This window comes from Carcharodon carcharias, chromosome 5, assembly GCF_017639515.1.
Source record: "Carcharodon carcharias isolate sCarCar2 chromosome 5, sCarCar2.pri, whole genome shotgun sequence".
Classification (NCBI taxonomy): Eukaryota; Metazoa; Chordata; class Chondrichthyes; order Lamniformes; family Lamnidae; genus Carcharodon; species Carcharodon carcharias.
Window position 1 is genome coordinate 45509616 of NC_054471.1, and position 20438 is coordinate 45530053.

Consider the following 20438-nt stretch of genomic DNA (forward strand, 5'->3'; position numbering starts at 1 on the left):
AGAGCGAATCAACGGAGGAGGAGGCAGCAGTGGGAAAGCAGCAGGGGGAGTGGCAGCTGGTGAAGAGAGCCAAAAGGAAGAAGGGGCTAAAAAGAAACCAAGCCACTTCCCAGACAAGAGTCAAGAGGCGTCTCGTATCCGACACGGATAACAAGAGCAGCAGCTCTTCGGACAAAGAAGGGCCAGGGCGGCGCCAACAGAAGAAGCGGCAAAACGCTAGGGAGTTGGAGGATGAGACACCCGAGCTCCAGAACATTGAAGACAACGAGGAGACCTGCGCACTCCAACTTTGCCCACAACCCGAAGAGGCCAGTGCACCACAACCCCAGGAATCTGGGAACAGTGAGGCGCTCAGCACACCCCAGCTCTGGGAAGCCGGGAGCAGCAATGCCCCAGAGGGGCAGAGGATTGGAGAAGCTTCTCCAACAGAGGACATTTCAAACCCCGCTCTCTGCATGGACCCCCAGATGCCACCTGAGCAGAACACGGCCAATGGGGAGGTTCAGGACGCTTTCCTCAGCCCATCCAAAGTGAAGCAATTTGAGCACACTACGGGCATGAAGGAGCAGACCAAAGGTCTGGAACTCTCAGAGACAACAGGTTTGGTAAGCGACTAACTGCTTTAAAATGGGTGTAAAGATTGTATCCATAAATGTGCGTAGCATTAAATCTACTACGCGATGTGTTGCGTCCTTGGACTATCTTGCCAAGGTCAAAGCTGACCTGTTGTTTCTGCAGGAGTGTGCGATACCGCACCTCAGCTCCTACAGGCAATGGTCACGATGGTGGTCCCACGGGCCATCAATCTGGTCGGGAGGAAACGACTCTTGTTCCTCCGGCCTGGGTATTCTGCTGCGGGGAGGCAGCTTCACCGTCTCCCAGGTTAAGGAGGTGGTGGGCAGGCGCCTCCTCGTAGCAGACGTAATGTACAAGAATGCTCCACTCCGGTTAATTAATGTCTACGCCCCGTCACAAGGGGCTGAGCGGCTGGAGGTTTTTCAGCAGCTCCCACTGCAGCTCCATTCTGGGCGGTGACTTCAACTGCATCATCGATGCTGCTTGACGATCCGGCAGGGGCGACAGCAGATTGGATGCTACATCCAGATCCCTGATGGAAACAGTAAAGAATGCCAAGCTGCACGATGTCTTCAGCAACCCTGCAGACGGAGCACAGCGTAGATACACCTGGTGGCGGCCTGACGGGTCCGTCTGTTCCAGGATAGATTTCCTGTTTGTGTCCTGTGCACTTACAGTCAGATCCACCGATGTCAAGCCGGTGTTCTTCTCTGACCACTGCCTCCTACTGGCTGACTGTCACTTAGAGAAGGACCAGAGGGTTGGCAGGGGGTCATGGAAGCTAAACGTGAAACTGCTGACCCCAGAGAACATTGAGGAGCTCAAGAGGGATTACAAAGGTTGGAGAACCATGAAACTCCACTTTGAGTCACTGACACACTGGTGGGAAGCGATCAAGAGAAACATCAAGAGGTTTTTCATCCTCAAAGGCACCCAGAAAGCTAGAAAGGAACAGAGGGAAATGTCCCGACTCCAGAAAAACATGCAGAATCTGCTCCGGCTGCAGTCGATGGGGGTCGATGTCAAGGAGGAACTCCAAGAGGTGAAGAGCCAGCAAGCCTCGCTCTTTGCCTTGGAGGCCTCCAAGATCATCTCCCGTTCCAGAGTCCGCTCCGTGGAGCAGGACAAGACATGCTCACGTTTCTTCTTCCAAAAGGTACACAGAGAGAGCTCTGTGATTAGCAGCCTGAAGGAAGAAGATGGCTCAGTAAAGTCATCGCAGTCCGACATCTTGAGGATCAGCAAATCCTTCTATGCCGGATTATATGACGTGAAGCCCACAGACAGCACGGCCTCCCAGTCCTTCCTGTCCTCTATCATGGAGGTCTTAGATGACAGTACATGGGAGAGTCTGGACAAAGCGCTAACTCCTGACGAACTGACTGAGGCCCTTGAGTCCTTCGAGAAGAGTAAAACTCCCGGAAGCGACGGCTTGCCGGCGGAGTTGTATTCGGCTCTGTGGGACTGGATCAGCCCGGACCTGCTAGAAGTGTACGAGAGTATGCTCCTGGCCGGCAGTATGTCAGAATCCATGAGGAAAGGCATTATCACCCTCATCTACAAGCACAAGGGGGAAAGGGAGGAAATTAGAAATTGGCGACCCATTTCACTGTTGAATGTGGACTATAAGATTCTGTCCAAGGTCATCGCCAATCGGGTCAAATCCGCTCTGGAATTGGTGATTCACCCTGACAGACATGCACTGTGCCAGGCAGGAAGATCTCTGACAGCCTCGCACTGCTCAGGGATACGATTGCCTATGCACAGGACAGGGGTGTGGATACCTGCCTCATCAGCCTGGATCAGGAGAAGGCCTTTGAAGAATAACGCACACCTACATGGTGGATGTGCTCTCCAAAATGGGGTTTAGGGAGGGAATTCGCAATTGGATCCAAGTGCTCTACACTAACATCAGTAATGCAGTCTCTATCAATGGGTAGGAATCAGATAGCTTTCCTTAAATCTGGAGTCAGGCAGGGCTGCCCTCTCTCGCCTGTCCTTTTCGTGAGTTGCATAGAACCCTTTGCTGAGTCCATCAGGAAGGATCCGGGCCAAAGAGGAGTGACGATCCCAGGTAGTGGAGGCACTCAGATCAAAGTCTCCCTATACATGGATGATGTCGCCGTTTTCTGCTCTGATCCGCTGTTGGTGCACAGACTTATCCACATCTGTGACCAGTTCGAACTGGCCTCGGGAGCCAAGGTAAATCGTGGGAAGAGCGAGGCCATGTTCTTTGGGAACTGGGCTGACCGATCCTTTGTCTCCTTCACTGTCAGGGCTGATGGCCTGAAGGTGCTGGGGATATGGTTCGGAGGGACCAGGGCATGCGTTAGAAACTGGAAGGAGCGAGTGTCTATGGTGAAAAGGAAACTGGGCATGTGGGAGCGACGCTCCCTCTCCATTGCGGGTAAGAACCTGGTCATCAGGTGTGAGGCACTCTCGCTGTTGCTGTACGTGGCGCAGGTCTGGCCCATTCCACACTCCTGTGTGGTGGCGATCACCCGAGCCATCTTCCGCTTTATCTGGAGGTCGAAAATGGAGTCCGCAGGGACACGATGTACAAGCCTCTGGATTAACGGGGAAAAAAACGTGCCCAACATCGCCCTCATACTGATGGCCACCTTTGTGTGCGGCTGCATCAAGCGGTGCGTTGACGCACAGTATGCAAACACCAAGTGTCACTACATGCTGAGGTTCTACCTGTCCCCGGTGTTGCGAAGGATGGATCTGGCCATGATGCCGCGGAATGCTCCAAGTAGTTGGACCGTGCCGTACCACCTGTCCCTCGTGGGAAAATTTATGCCGAGAAACACCTTTGACCACAAGTCCATCAGGCAGTGGTCGGCACGTAACGTCTTAAAGGCCCTGAGGGAAAAGGAGAGGGTGGATCTTGTGGGATGGTTCCCTGAGCAGACTGAAAAAGTCATTTGGCAGAATGCCTCATCACCAGAACTTTCCAACAAACACCAAGATGTAGCTTGGCTGGTGGTGAGAAAGGCCCTCCCTGTAAGATCCTTCCTACACGCCAGGAGTCTCACCCCCTCTGCACGTTGCCCTCGAGGTGGCTGTGGTGGGGAAGAGACCGTTGTTCACCTCCTTGTAGATTGTGTCTTTGCGAAGAAGGTCTGGAGAGAGATGCAGTGGTTTCTGTCGAGGTTCATCCCGAGCAGTTCTGTGACAGAGGACTCTGTGCTCTACGGGCTGTTCCCAGGGACACACACCGAGACAAACATCAACTGCAGCAGAAGGATCATCAACTCGGTGAAAGACGCTCTTTGGTCAGCCCGAAACTTGTTGGTTTTCCAGCGCAAAGAGTTGTCCCCGACCGAGTGTTGCAGACTGGCACATTCCAACGTCCAGGACTACGTGCTGAGGGACACAGTTAAGCTTGGGGCAGCCGCCACAAAGGTGCAATGGGGAAGGGTCGCTGCCTAAGACCTTTCTGCCACAGTGCACTGAGGGGCTGGGAACTGTAAAGAGCCCCTCAGGCTGTACAGCTTAAAATGAATGTCTGCCAATGATTGTAATATTCATTATTTGTACTGATACACCTTGTGATTCATGTTGTAAAAGTTGAACCTGATTGTATTTTTGTAATGGTGATTTTGAAATGGTTCGAAATGTTTTTGAAGATTTATGAATAAAGTATATTTTTGCAAAAAAAAATAGAATCAGGAATCTTCCTACCTATCCACTAATACCAACATATGAATTAGGAGCAGGAGTAGGCCACACTTAGCCCCTCGAGCCTGTTCCGCCATTCAATAAGATCATGGCTGATCCGAATGTAATCTCAACCCTATATTTCTGCCTACCCCCAATAACCTTTTTATCCCCTTGTTAATCAAGAACCTATTTCCGTCTTAAAAATACTCAAAAACCCTGCTTCCACCACCTTTTGAGGAAGAGTTCCAAAGACTCAACCATCAGAAAAAATTTCTCATCTCTGTCTTAAATGAGTGATGCCTTAGTTTTAAATAGTGATCCTAGTTCTAGATTCTCCCACAAGAGTAAATATCCTCTCTACATCCAGCCTGTCAAGACCCCTCAGGATCTTAAAGGTTTTAATTAAGTCGCCTCTTCCAGTGGATACAAGCCTAACCTGCCCAACCTTTCTTCTTAAGACTACCCACCCATTCCTGGTATTAGTCTAGTAAACCTCCTCTGAACTGCTTCTAATGCATTTACATCTTTCTTTGAATAAGGAGACCAGTACTGTACACAATATTCCAGATACGGTCTCACCAATGCACTGTGCAACTGAAGCATAACTTCTCTACTTTTGTAATCAATTTTCCTCACAGTAAATGATAACATTCTATTAGCTTTCCTAATTACCTGCTGTACCTGCATATATAAAGTTGAAAAATCTACAGGACATCTAGACTCCCCAGTCCATTAAGTGTCAGCAAAAATAAAATCTGGTGAGAAACGGGAAAATAGAAATAAAGCACAATTATACAATACCTAAAGGCTTTGAAAATCTAACCATACACCGTCAACACCCCTTTGTCCTTTTGTCTATGACATCTTTGGCAATCTCTTCTTTGCCTCTACCTATCACTGGCCCCCCACTCAGCTCTATTTGTCCCCCCTCTACCAGCTTATATTTCACCTCATTTCTCTATCTCTTTAGTTCTGGTGAAGAGTCTATTGGACTCAAAACGTCAACTGTATTCCTCTCTGCAGATGCTGTCAGACCTGCTGAGATTTTCCAGGTATTTTTGTTTTTGTTTCAGATTTCCAGCATCTGCAGTATTTTGCTTTTATCATACATATTTATCATTACTTGACTCCTCTGTCAAAACTGCAAGTTTTGAGCAAGGGATTTTTAAAGGACAATTTTCAGGCTGTAACAATGCCTAATTCTAAAAAGATATCACAGAAACTTTACAGTGCAGAAGGAGGCCATTCAGCTCATCGAGTCTGCACTGGCTCGCTGAAAGAACATTCTACCTAATCTCAGTTCCCTGCCCTATCAGTGTAACCTTGCACATTCTTGTCAGATAGCAATCCAATTCCCTTTTGAATACCTGGATTGAGCCTGTGTTCACCAACGTTTCAGGAAGTTTGTTTCAGACTCCAATCACCCTTTGGATGAAAATATTTTCCCTCACATCACTTCTACTCCTTTTGCCCATTATTTTGAATCTGTGCCCTCTAGTTCTTGATGCTCCCTTGAGTGGGAACAGTTTCTCACTATTTACCCTATCCATTCCCCTCAGGATCTTGAATTCCTCTATCAAGTCTCCTCTTAGCCTTCCTTTCTCCAAGGGAAACAGACCCAACCTCTCCAATCTATCCTCATAGCTATAGTTGTCTATCCCTGGAATCATTCTACAGGAATCTAATACTTAATAATCATCCATGGCTAACACTTTATTGCCATCTATGGTCAGAAAGAATTAAGTGGTTTTACCACTTGTAAAGAAGAAATTAAAACTAGAAACATCTTTGTTTGCCACATTTTATGGTAACAATCTAGTACTACAGAAGATGTAAAATGCAAACTTCGAACCCTACAACATAGCAATATTATATGTAATTGAATGACAGTTGTCAAGAGGAACTTAGATGATTTGATGAAGGCATAATGCATTTGAAAACTAAAACAAAAAATAGGCGGCCATTACTGTCCTAGAAAATGAAACATTTTTGGAATCAAAGTTTGAAGTATTTTTCTTTAATGTGAGCACACGGAAAAGATAAACATCATCAATACTGAGCAACACTGGCAAAGAATGCATTATCACAATATCTGAGCATTGTTTTTAAAGATATTAAGTAATAGGGATGTCAGTTAACTACGCATGCAATCTCCAAACAACCTATACTGTTGTTCTAATAAAGCAAAACTGATGTAAGACACACATTACCTAATACCATGAGCTTGTTCTGAAATGATGTCCATTATTAATGTCACACTTAAGCTCATCATTTTCATTATTTTGTCATAATAGAGTGTTTAAGACCCAAATTCAATTGTATGAATGGTTTGTAGAAAGGATAATCTGAATTAGTCATATCCCACACATACAACAATTATGCCTGGAAATTGTCTCTATGGACATGGCACTCTAACCTCGGTAATTTGCTACGTCTAGGACTGCATGATGAAACTCTTCACATGTATCTGTTTTTAATGTATTCTCTGTAGACTATCATGTCATCCTTGCACATGGGTTGTATAATGCCTTTGCCATTTTGGATATGGGAATCAAAGATTTCTGCCGATTTTCTGTCAAGGTCAGCCAGATGCACCTCATAAATACTATCCTGAAGAAACAATGAGACTGGCCCCCTGGAAAAGAAGTAAAAAAACATAGTCAACAACAGTTTGTCTCAGTGGTGACACTCTCGAGTCAGAGTTAGAAAGCTGATGAGTTCGAGCCACATTCCAGGATTTGGAAAGGTAATCTAAACTAACACGTCAGTCCACTATTAAGGGAGCAGTGCATTGTTGAATGTATAGTCTTTTGGAAGAGACAGTTCATCGATAATCCTACCTGCTCAGGTAAATGTAAAAGAACCCAAGGCATTTAATCTTGTTCCATGTGAGATATTATTAATTAAACCTAAAATATTAGGATTTCAGGGGGTAAACTCTGCGAATGTGCAAAATATTGATGAAAGGATGGAAAATAAGGAGTACTCAGTGGATTTATGTCAGGATGAGGAAGGGGTGTAGTTAAATTTATAGCAATATCAAACTAGGCAGGAAATTAGAATCAGAGGAACAGATTAAATTGTTCGGATAAAGATTTGTTCAGACAAATAGAAAATACTGCACATAAAAAGAAATAAGGAACGTGTGTATTTCATGAATGATGTTGAAATTGTTACAGATACACCAAAATAGATCTTCTGAGTCTTAGGAGACTAACTACTGAAGATCTCAAACTAATGCAGAGCAGTGTGATAAAATCCGTCATTTGCAAGCTATTGTCTGCACTGACTGTAGTTTCACAGCCACAGTCCCTAACTGAAACAGAAACCAAGTCCAGGCTTTTGGGAGGGGTATTAAATTGAAATTCCAAGCTGTGACATCAGACTTCTACAATATCAGCTTGTGGCTTAAACTGCCAGAGAAATGGAAGCCGATTGGAAAAAAAGCCATGATGCTGAGAAGTCAAATTTCAGGCCAGAACAGGCAGAGCTCTAAAAGTTCAGCTTTTTCAAAAAAATGAGAACAGTTCAGTGACAGTAAGACAGCGAAGGTGGAAAATCATGGCACAGCTGGAAGAGAAGACAAAATCAGGGAGCTGAGTTCTGAAGGATCTTGAAACGTGTGCTTTTTGGTGGTTATTTTCCCCGTTGAACTCAGTGGTAAAGCTGCTGTCAGATGGGACTTCAAATCTAATTCCTGTGTTAAGAAACTGAAACTCTACCATGGAAGATAAGTTTGTGGGACTCTGTGGTTGGGATTAATGCCATGTATGCTGATGGGACCACCTGAGAAATCTGAGAGATTGATTTTTGTTGTATCAGATACTTAAAGCATAATATATAGTTTCCACAGAGTGCAAGGTGCATGTTAATTTATATTTAGTTTCTGCTGATGTCGGTTTGATTGTTAGTGAAAATTTTAAAAAGTGAAATCTTATCCATCAGTTTCTTCCATTGGCATCATTTGGAAAGTTCAGTTCTTTTATGTCATTGGTCTCCACACGGATTGTAACAGCAGCAATCAACAAAGCTCATAGCATGTTAATCTGGGTAGTCAAAACAATAGATTACAATTGAAAAATCTGTACTGTGAAATGATCAGATTGAGTACATCATCCAGTTCTGGTGTTTCAAGCACAAAGGCAACACTGAAGCACTGGGAGATGTTCAGAGAAGAGCCACAAGGTTAAACCTTCGCGTCATAGGTCACAGATATGAGGAAAGTTTGAAGAAACCTGGGCTTTTCAAAACTCTACACTATTTCATTTGATGAATCTAGCTTGGATGCAAAGCCATGTCTAAGAGTTCAAAGGCTGGTGTTCAATCCACTGCTTGAATCTTAAAATGGTACAACTTAGCTTATTATAAGCTACAGCAAATATGTGTAATGTTCTTAAAGCCTTTTTATATCTCACCAAGTAAAAAATCATATTTCCTGATTTTCACGATGAGCACTGCAAAAAAGCCATGCATGGAAAAACAGCCGAACTGAAAGAAATGATGTCGTCCAAAGGACTGTAATAATTATATCTGATCTTCTTCTCATGGATCAAGCTTCTTGAAGTTCCAGATCCCAGATTATGACAAAGTACTTTCAAAAAGGTATTTAGAATACTCTTGAGTGGAGAAGAACATTCTTGTTCCTCCTGGGAAGGCTAAGAATCCACAGCAGAGCAGGCAAACTCCAATATCAGGTCGACATCTTTCAGACACCTTTGGTCCCTGCTACATCCATTTTACGTCTGTAAAATGAGAGCAAATTCTATCCCACGAATTCAAATCCATCCAAACAAATTGTGAAGTTGAATTTAATAAATCTATCCATTTATTATGCAGGACCGCACTAGTAAATGACTGAGATCGACCAGGTTGTTGTGAAAACCCAACAAGTTCACCAATTCCTCTTAAGGGAAGGGTAATTACCTCATATGGCCTATATTCAACTCTAGTTGTACACCATATGTTTGACACTTAATTCCTTAAGGCAACAAATATTGCCTTGCCAGTGTTGCACACATCTCGAATAAATTCCAAAAAAGTTTGACTTTATAACTAAGACTTCACAAGTGTAACTCAGACTTTCTCATGGCCTGTGGATCCATATTTGAGGGATCTTTAAATCAACATATCTTTGCATTGGATGGTTGTTTTAAATTCTGCGGGTGGAATCATCCGTGTCTGCTAGCATTGGGCATGCTCGGCGGTGTGAACAGACAATATGGTGAGGTGGCCAAAAATTGGTTTCTTGACGCCATGAAACCGGTTTGTGATTGCCCGCTCAGCCCATTGATGGTGGGCCGCATTTCCTGCCAACGGACGTCAGAAACCTCACTGTAATACATCTGCATATCATTTTAAGACCAGTCCACCTGAATCATCACCTCCCCCCACACCCCCCACCCCTTGCTGGATTGTCTGCCCATGACAGGTTGATTGCACGCCGATGTGTTTCACAACAGCATATATAAGGCGTGCACTTGGTGGGCTGTACTTTGAGGGGAACTCGGAGGTGAGTAGACAGTAAGGCTGTGCAGCACTCGCCCGAGTTGCCTGTTGGACTTCAAGGTTGAGATGCGTTGGATCTCTGTCGCAACACGCTGTCCACCATGTCAACCACAAGGGCTTCCATTCGCTGAACGTGCAGCTGGTTGCAACCACCACAGACGCACGTGCAGGTCTGCACACTGTTTCCAGTGAGTGTCCACGACTTCTACATTCTCAGTCAGTCACAGATCCCTGACATCTTCCAGGGTCCGCAGAGGCTGTAGGGTTGGCTCCTGGGGGACAAGGGCTACCCACAGAGGCCGTGGCTGATGCCCTTGCAGCAGCCTCAGACAGCAACACAACAAAGATATAAAGAAGCTCATGCTGCAACTTGCAACTTGGTGCAGCAAATCAGGATGCTGGACATGAGGTTCCGGTGCCTGGCACTGGCCAGATGAGGCAGGTGCACTCAGGAGGCCCGCATAGCTGCTAGATTTGTGGATGATGATGACAATATGCAGCGAGGATACACCATGGACTCTAATCTTGCATCTATGAACGTCTGGCTCCAGTCTGGCTTATGGCAGCGTACATACCCTCTGTGATAATGCTCCTGTCATGGAGATGCAGTGGAGGCCCTGATAGGTGCTCGATTGCAGGAGGATGATGATGACATGCAGCGAGGACACTCCAAAGATCTTCACATAGCCTCAGAATGTCTGACACCTGTCTGGCCGAGGGCACTTCGATTGCGCTCTGTGATCAGGGTCATATCATAGAGACACAGCCATGAAACTTTAAAAGCATCTGACCCCTTCAGGAGCACAGCATCACTGGTCACAGATGAAGAGATGGGGGCCAGCCCCACCTTAAAAGGTGCTGAGAGCACACAGAGCATGACGGTACTCTGATGCCTGCCCACAACATTCTGGTAGCAATGGCAAGCACCGTCAAGGTGCAGGCATCAGTACTTCCAGGAAGTAAGAGGCCAGGCCATCACTTTGGTCTGAAGGCTGCACAAAGCACAATGAAGAGACCCTGGACTAAGACACCTGCCTTTATCTTATGCAGAAAGTTTTCACATCTGAGTGACACAAACACTACTCATCAAAACAAGGAGCCATAGGCAGGGAAACATTCTTGGGAGTTTATTAACAATAGTGAACATTGTGCACAAGTGATTAACACCCAAACTGTGCAACAACATTTTAACTTTCCTAACCCTACAAGTTGGTGCTCCCCGGACATCCACAGTGGAGCTGGAGTCAGCCTGATGACTGCTACATCCCGTCTGTGATGGCTTTGGCGGGAATCCTCTGGAGGGCTGAGACTTGGAAGGCTCCAACCTTCTTTCAAGGTCCTGCTATGTGGCAATGGCACACTCCTCGGCCTGTGGAGCTGCAGCTGCTGAGGTCACAGGAAGGAGGGGATGTGAATGGGCCGGATGCTCCCAGAGTCACCTGGATAGACGCCCCCAGGGGTTATGCATGTTGATCCTCCTCCCTATGGGTGCCCAAGGGCCCCTGTCGGTGAAGGAGTTCAGCCCGTGCAGCAGTGACATCCTTGACCAAGGTCTCCATGGCGGCCGCCATCCTACCAGTGTTGACCTCTGTGTTGGCATGCCAGCGCCATCACTTCAGCCTGAAGGCACACGGACTCCTTTGTGCCTTGCAATCTGAGGAGTGCAGCGGACATTCCTTCCTGATATTCCTTCGCAGCTCCAGCAACTGTGACAGGGCAGAGTCCAGAGGCTCGTTATCTGACTCGGACTCAGCAAATTTCTGACCTGCAGCAGTCCCACACCTGGGAAGTCCCCGGATCAGAAAATGCGGTGTGCTCGCTAGATTGTGTCGCTAGGCTACTTTAAAGCTCGGTCCCACTGAGGCATGTGTCTCTGCACTCGTGGAGGGGGTGGGTGAGTGCTGTGATGGGTCTTCAGGGAGGGTTTCAGCAGATTCTTCTTTTGAACTTCCCTTGGGGCTTGATTGGAGGCTGTAGGTCGTGGACTCTCTTGGCAGTTTCCTTTATGTGCTTGCAAAAGCAAGGAGAGATAATTAGTGCATGACATTGGCCTGTGAAACAGGACATATCACTCACAGGATGGTTGTCTGATGGATGTTGTACTGCTGGATCCTCACTATGGAGAGCATGGCAGACCTCACCATCAGCACAGGAATGGTCCAGATCCTCGCTGGTCAGCTGGATGGCTCTTGTTTTCAAAGTCCACTAGGACCTTGATTTCAGGCAGTCCTCCACTGGTCTGCGACCTTTCCCTCTTGTTGTGTGCCAGCTTGTCCTGCATGAATTGAGGTGGGGAGACTGCAAGCAGGATGCCTGCCAGGCCAGGTGATAACTATGCCTGGCATGTGTGGATCGTGAGTGGTCCCATGGACAGGAAGAGGACAATGAACATGTGTGAGTCAGAGTGAATGGTGATGTGCCTTGAATTGACAATGAGTGAGGGCATGTGGATGTGTGATGGGTTTGTGAGAGAGAGAGTTGAGAGCAATAAGAAGAGTGACTTACCCTGGTGGAACAGAGGAGATCATTCATCCTCTTGCGGCACTGGGTGGCTGTCCTCTTTGGCAGGGCGTTGGTGCTGACCACTGCTGCCACCGCTTCCCAAGCCAGATTAGTGATGTTGCTACCCATCCTGTAGCCAGAGCGGGGGTAGAGGACATCACAGCAGGCCTCCACTGCATCCAAAAGCACTTGATGGACATGTTATTGAACATGGGGGCTGCAGTCTTCTTGCCGTTTGGGGCCATGTGTTCTGTGCAGCAGTTGTGGGCTGGGAGCACTGTGATGTGCGCATGTGGCTGCACTTTAAATATGGCACCCAGCGTGATGAAGTGGCAAGGAGATGGTGTGGCAGCTGAATGAGAGCCCACTTGCCATGGAAATGGTGTGTTTCCTGGAAATGCATAATTAATGTGGTGGGTTTGGGATGATATGACGTCAAAAGCTGCTATTGCGGCTGGTGGGTAAAACATCGTTTTACCCACCTGCTACCACACTGTGCAAATCTGGGATGTTTCCACCTTACAGCAATAAACAAAAGAAGTTAAAATTAAGCTATTTTAAATATTAATAGTCTCAGTCAACAGTATTTTTAGCTAATAGAAAAAATTCAACAAGTATTCTAAAACTGAATATTTGGTATGAATATTTAGTGCAGTGTCAATACCTAGCAAGAGTAGCAATGCTTCCATGACAACAGTATAAAAGCCTGTATATATGTTTTTTTCACTAAGTGTTAGGCAAGTTTCATGGAGTACATCAGTTGCTTTAGCGACAACAGAAGAGCTAGAAGAGACAAAGCCTCTCAAAGAATTAGAACAGGCAAAATCTATTTTTAGAATCAAGGCAGCTAAATTTCGGTGATTACGGCTCATCAAAACTTTGTACTCTGGCAATGGGGCATGTTTGTGTAAATGAAGCGCGTGCCTGGCGGTTGAATGAAAGAAATATTATGCAATGTGATAAATGCTAAGTAATTCTAGACACTTCATGTTTAGATCTGATTTTCTATTGAATATTGTATTTTTTTCTTAAATATTCACATTTGCAGATTTCTGAAAGGCAGCCTGCAATTGGGATGAAAACAGATTTCATATTAAAACATGTGCTGCAAAACTTGGCTCCCAGTGCCTGTAGTTTTGGAGCTAGGGTGCCATTTTGGTCAGTGTTATTTGATACCAACACTGTCATTTTTGACCTTGCAATTTCATCCATCACCACCTCTCAAACATAGGCAGCTGAATATGCATTCAGCAACAGGAAGGACCTTCACGTGTGCTATTTAGAAAGGATCATCATCTACTCATAGGTTAGTTGCTGATTAATTTCAACTGGATCGCAGTTTGCAGTAGTTAAAATTTGATGAAGTCAACAGGGAGCGGTGCTGCATGTGGAAAGCACGCCTTGGATTTGACTTCAAGAATTTTGTATAGACTACTTACTGCCAGTCACAGGTGAACCCAAGAATTAGGAGTGGGAGATGGCCATTCGGCCCCTTGAGCCTACTCTGCCATTTGATAAGATCATGGCTGGTCTTACTGTGGCCTCAACTCCACTTCCCAATCCGCAACAACCCCATAACCCTTGACTCCCTTGTCGATCAAAAACCTATCCAAATCAGCCTTAAATATATTCAATGACACGACTTCCGCTACTTCTGTACAGTTATCATCTCCCTTGGACTGTAGCACAAGAGGGAGATGGAGCAGAGGCTGCACAGAAGAGGACAAGCTGCTCAGAAGGAGATGGTGTTGGGGGAGGAAGGCTCTCAGCAAAAGGCCTTATCAACCCAGGGTTGTCTGGGAACATTTCTCTTAGCTTAACCTAAGCCAGGAGCAGTGTTTGCATAAACATTGTTTTATGAAGGAGGTGCTACAGAAATTTGAAACCTCAAAGCAAGGCAAGGATGGCACTACCAATGGCTGAGAAGGTGAACAGGCCCTTAAATTTGTTTTTGCTGGGACCTTTCCAGGCTGGAATAGGTGACAGGTCCAAGTTCACTATCCACGACTTATAAGGGAGTTGACTGATGCTCTTTATGCCAGGAAGGGAATTTATCACCTTCTCTCTAGCTAGAGGGAGAACATTTGGAGTATGCATATAGCTTTGTTAGTTTCCGCATGGTGCAGGGTGCCATCAACTGCATGCGTAGTTTTGTGGGTGCCACATTTTAGTGCGGAGATATACTGTATTCGTCAATGTGCAGCTGAAGTGTGACCATGCTCAGTGTATCATGCAAGCCAATGCTTACTATTCTGACAGCCGTCATGATGCACATTTTCTGTGTCTGCCCGTTCTTACCTCTGTATTTAAGTCATGATATCAAAGGGTGGCTGCTGGGTGGCAAGGGCTTAACACTTGGCTCCTGACTCTGGCAGGCACCACAACCACATGACCAGCAAGCATATATGAGAACCATACTGCCAAATGAAACATCACAGAGCAGGCTATTGGGGTGCTGAAGCCACAGTTCAGCTGCTTGGACCTCTCCAGAGGTGCCCTACAGTATTCATTTGCAAGAACATGGCATTTGAAAATTCATTCACTGACCGTGATCATTTGAGGTCATTAAACATTTTTTTTGCATTGCATTCAGGTCCTTGGAGCTAGACAGCTCATTGGCAACAACTGCTATCTGCTCCCACTGCCTTCAGTGTCTGTCTGGAGGGCCTCCTGGCTCCTTGTGGGAAGATGATCACTATGCTCTTGTCCACCTCCTCTACTGCATCGGAGAATCTTGGAGAATGCTCTCTGTCCTCTTGCACTCTTCTTCTTGCTTAGAGGCTCTTTCAAAAGCATCTGTTGCAGCCAAATGCAACTTCCTTTTAAGAAGTGCAGGTTGGCTTTCAGTCATGCAGGTTAGTTTTAAGTGATACTAGCCTCACACAAACTTGGACTCCCTGCTAAGGCATGCAGCCACCCAGCTGCAAGTTTAGTGCTGGGGCTGCATGCAGCTATCAAGTTTGCATGCCGCCTGCATCACATCACAATCTCCACATCAGTTATTGGGCTTAATACAATTTTTACCCTTTAGTGTTTCAAAAATAATCCAATCATACCAAAGTTACTAACTTATTATTATGCTGCTCTCAGACAACATATGAACAGATTCTCCACTTGTTCAACTGATGTATTACTTCAGTAATTTTAGTTCTGTAAATTTTTGGATACTGTAATATTTCTATAACTATCCCTGTAAATTGTAACTAATTAATCTAATTTCCTCAAACTGGAAAAACCTCTCCCTGCTTATTGCTCACTATTTCTTTGTCCCAAATATACACAGGAAGAGAAGTGAGGGAGAAGCAGGCAACACGATGTTCTTACGAATTTAATTACAGAACCGTATAAATCTTTCATCCAAATCGACAGGCTGCCCAGTAGGAAAACCAGGAGCAGGAGGCTGCAGTTAGGGACCTTCAGACAGTCCGGCATTTGTCATTGTGGATCAAGCATCAATGAAGGGTGGAGGCTGGAGGGTGATGGTCAGTATGGCAGGCTTTAAAATCAGGGCAGTAATGGGAGGGCAAAAGGGTACTGATCATGTCAGGGGTAAAAAAGACTGCCTGAAACCAGGAGGGAGGATTAAGATTTACTTGAGGGCTGGGAGGCACACCTGCTCCACCTGACCTACAAGGAATGCTACAAAAAGCACTTACCTCCCGAAGCTAGCAGCTCTTGTCTTCATTTGGTTAGAGCTAAGAAGCAATGGATGTACCATTACATCGCTGGGGTGAATGCTGTAGACCACAAATTAGTGGGTAAGGTGCAGGGGAACAAATTTGTAAGGAAATTAGAGGTGCAAAACCTATAGAGTAGTTATAAATAGGAGACTTCAATTATCCTAATATTGACTGGGATACCACTACTGTAAAGGACAGAGAGGGGTAAGGGTTTCTGAAATGTTTTCAGGAGAATTTTCTAGATCAGTATGTTTCCAATCCAATGTGGGCATTGGATTTGATTCTGGGGAATGAGGTGGGTCAAGTGGCTCAAATGTCAGTATAGGAACATTTAGGGAACAGAGATCAAGGCATCATAATGTTTAAGTTAACTATGGAAAAGGGCAAAGTGCAATCCAGAGTAAAAATAATTAATCAGCGGAGGATTCAAAGCATGAACTAGATAATTATGACACATACTATACTTGTATTAGTAGTCAGCCTCAACTTTTTACCCCACAAATGCATGTTTTACTTACTGGTACCTTATAACTGGAACAAGGGGTCAAGCAGGCGATATGGGCTCTGTTGGAAAATAGCCGTGGGAATTTAAGACACACTCTCTTTGTGTTGGATGCTGATGACATTTTGAAATGGCAGCCACCCAGACCCATGGCAGCAGCTCATTTTTATATTGTGTAAGGAGACATCAGTTATTGGAGGGATTTTGAGGCTTCAAAGGTCATCTTATACACTGACATCTATAGTAAATATAAATGTTAATCAGGCTCCCAAGTGCAGTATGGGAGCTATATTTTAATATGATAATGAAGTATTGCGCCCCTCCATGACACGACACCCACAGCAGTCTCACAACCCACCGGCAAAGAAAATAGTAAAAGAGCATAAGTCAGCGATGTATTATGGGTTACAATTGCTGGAGGTTGTCTCCAAGGAGTCCGCTGCTTTAATTTGATATGCTTTTCCCTTATTCACCAAAACGCACCCTTTTGATATATTTGCAGATTTATAAAAAGACAAGGTAAAAGTTTGCTTTAGGCAATGTATAAAAATAAGAGCTCGATACTTACAAAATGGTCATCATGTTGTCTAGTTGCTTTGCATTGTTTTGTTGGCTGTATGTGTCAACCTTATGCTGGTTTTGACCCAAATAAACAAACCTGTTGTAAAAGCATCGTATTGTTAAAACATTTTTCCAAATGTGAAGTCAAAAGACAGCTTATGAACTATGAACAAGGAACAAGAGTAAGCCATTCGGCCCCTCAAGCCTGCTCCGCCATTCAAGATGATCATAGTTGATGGTGTCCTTAACTCTACATTTCGCCTACCCCCGATAGATTCTTGACTAACAAGGGAGTCAAAGGTTGTCTAACTCTGCCTTAAAAATATTTCCAAAGGCTTACCACCCTCAAGAGAAAAGAAATTTTCTTATCCCAGTCTTAAATGGGAGACCCCTTTATTTTTAAACGGTGACCCCTAGTTCTTGTCTCTCCCACATCCTTTCAGCATTTACCCTGTCAAGTCCCTTCAGGACCTTAGATATTTCAATAAGATCACCAGGCGTTCTTCTGAACTCCAATGGATACAGGCCCAGCCTGTCCAACCTTTCCTAAGATAAACCCCCATCTCAGGTATCAGTTGAATGAATCTTCTCTGAACTGCTTCGAATGCATTTATAGCCTTTCGTAAATAAGGGGACCAAAAAATTACACAGTACTCCAGATGTGGTCTCAACAATATCCTGTACAGCTGTAGCAAAACATCACTTCTTTTATATTCCACTTTCCTTTCAATAAACTCCAACATTCCACTTGCCTTCCTAATCACTTGCTGTACCTGCATACAAATGTTTTGTGATTCATGTACCAGGATATGCAGATCCCTCTGTATAGCTCTGCAATCTCTCTTCATTTAAATAATATGCTGCTTTGTTACTCTTCTTGCCAAAGTGGACCGGTTCACTTTTCCCACATTATACTCCATCTGCCAAATTTCTACCTACTTACTTAAAACTATGTCCCTTTGCAGGCTTATTTCCTCTTCACAGCTTATTTTCCTACCTTTTCATCAGCAAATTTAACAACCTCACATGCGGTCCCTTCATCAAAGTCATTGATGTAAATTGTAAATAGTTGAGGTCCCAGCACCGAATCCTGTGGCACTCCACTCATCACATCTTGCCAGCCTGAAAATGATCTGTTTATTTTTTATTCATTCGTGGGATGTAGGTGTCGCTGGCTAAACCAGTATTTAATGCCCATCCCTAATTGGGCCCTATTCAGAGGGCATTTAAAATTTATTTATTTTTTTTAAAAAAGAAAGTTAACCACATTTCTGTGGGTCTGGAGTCCCATGTAGGCCAGACCAAGTAAGGACAGCAAATTTCCTTCTCTAAAGGCCATTAGTGAACCAGGTGGGTTTTTATGACAATCGCAATGGTTTCATGGTCATCATTAGACTTTTAATTCAAGATATTTATTTAATTCAAATTCCACCATCTGCCATAGTTGGATTCAAACCCGGGTTACGCTAGGTCTCTGGATTACCAGTCCAGTGACAATACCACTATGCCACTGCCTCCCCTGCCTATCCACACTTTCTTTTCAGCTAACCAATCCCCTATCCAGGCTAATATGTTACCCCCTATACCATGAGCTCTTATTTCGCATGGTAACCTTTGATGTTTCAACTTGTCAAATGCCTTCTGGAAATCTAAGTACAGCTCATCCACAGGTTCTGTTTTATCCAGGTTGTTTGTTACTTCCTCAAAGAACTCCAATAAATTAGTCAAACATGATTTCCCTTTCACAAAACCATTTTGACTTTGCCTGATTGCATTGAGATTTTCTAAGTGTCCCGCACTATAAACTCAATAACAGATTCCAGCAATTTCTTTATGACAGATGCTAAGCTAACTGGCTTGTAGTTTCCTGTTTTCTGTCTCCTTCCTTTCTTGAATAGAGGAGTCATATTTGCTATTTTCCAATTTGCTGGGATCTTTGCATAATCTAGGGAATTTTGGACAAATTAAATAGGGAGACCAACATGGCTGCCTTAACATGTGGCATCTCAGTCCCAATTTCCAAATATGTCGTTAGGCTTCAGTTGCTTAGCCACAACCTGGGTTATTGTTTGCAGACATTCACCCTGGCGGGTGGGGGGTTTCAGAGAATCAATGTCTTTGTTTCAGAACGACCCACTCAAAATCAGGAAATATCTTTTGAATGGTCTCATGAGATGGGTAGTGACACTCCTTAATTTGAAATGTGTCCTTTTGAGACAGTGTGGCAGTTTTGAATCCACAGACCAAGTCAGATGACCCTTGACGGCTATCTTTTGCAACATTTTATTGTCAATTTTTAAAAGAAAAATCAGCTCCAGAAGATTTCACACAGTACAGTTCCTGTTTTAAAAGCTTTGAATTTGTCATGCCTTCACTGGGCATGCCATCAGGTTTAAGCTGTCGTTAACCAAACTCCTTACAACTGGTGCTCATAACCTTCTTTCAGCTTTGATTCCATTGCTGCACTTTATTTACAAATGATTTATTTTTTTGATTCTGAATTGTGACAGATAGTGGAGGTGACCAACGAATGGATAAAGACATTCATCACCAACTCATGGATAGAAGAATCCATAAAAGACAGAGTTCTAACATCAGACCTGTGGTATGCAATCCAATGTGTCAGTGGTAAAACAAACATGCAAAATACTAATACCAGAAAGCTGGAACACCTTTGGTAAATCCACGGGATTTGGTAGACCAGTGCTTAGCACCATGAAGTCCTACTTTACAAAGGCAACCCATCGAATTGGTCCTAATCTGTATTTTTAATATGAGATCGAGAATATAATTTCTGATACTTACTGTGATCCTGCTCCTGCTACAGACTAAATGTTACATCGGTTTTCCTAACGCTGTATCATAGTGTATTTACTGAAGCAATACTTAAGGCAACTGATGAGAAAAATAACATACTGAACTATTCAAACCTCAAAATCTGAGATAGCATGACTTCATAAAACTTAGGTTAAGATTCAAGTAAACTTTCTTGTGCAACTTTGTCATTCAAAAATCACTCATTCCGAGTTATTCCATTATAAAATAATTATTTGTTCTACCTCCCACAGCAAAGTGTGCTTATGGCAAAAGTCTTTGTTTTTCTTTCCTTCTCAAAACCTTCCTCCTTTTATGCCGATATATTGAAATTATAAAAATTTCATCTCCCTGTGAATTTGCCACTGGGTGGCATTGCCCGAATTCCAATGTCCAGAGTGTGATATTGTTTAGGGTGGTCTTGGTTTTCCTCTCTGTAGTTGTATTGTCCAATATCAATATAGAAATGCCTCAAATGCCTCCTTCTTGCCCCCAAACATCCAAAACACCATTATAATAAAAGCAAAATACTGCAGAAGTTGGAAATCTGAAACAAAAACAGAAAATGCTGGAAAAACTCGGCAGGTCTGGCAGCATCTGTGGAGAAACAGGGTTCCGAAGAAAACATAATG

General features: G+C 44.3%; 1 protein-coding gene across 9 annotated transcripts in view; it reads right to left on the minus strand.

Moving 5' to 3' along the window:
• Window positions 1-6243: 6243 nt before the first annotated feature.
• The window catches only part of fig4a (FIG4 phosphoinositide 5-phosphatase a), a 106201-nt gene continuing 92006 nt past the window's right edge, over window positions 6244-20438 (minus strand). For all 9 annotated transcript variants that reach the window (XM_041187851.1, XM_041187847.1, XM_041187853.1 and 6 more), the window contains 2 exons: window positions 17000-17089; window positions 6244-6877 (listed from right to left, as the gene is read on the minus strand). In XM_041187851.1, the coding sequence (XP_041043785.1) occupies window positions 6700-6877; window positions 17000-17089 (268 nt within the window). In that variant the 3' untranslated portion in view covers window positions 6244-6699. The remainder of the gene's footprint in view (window positions 6878-16999; window positions 17090-20438) is intronic.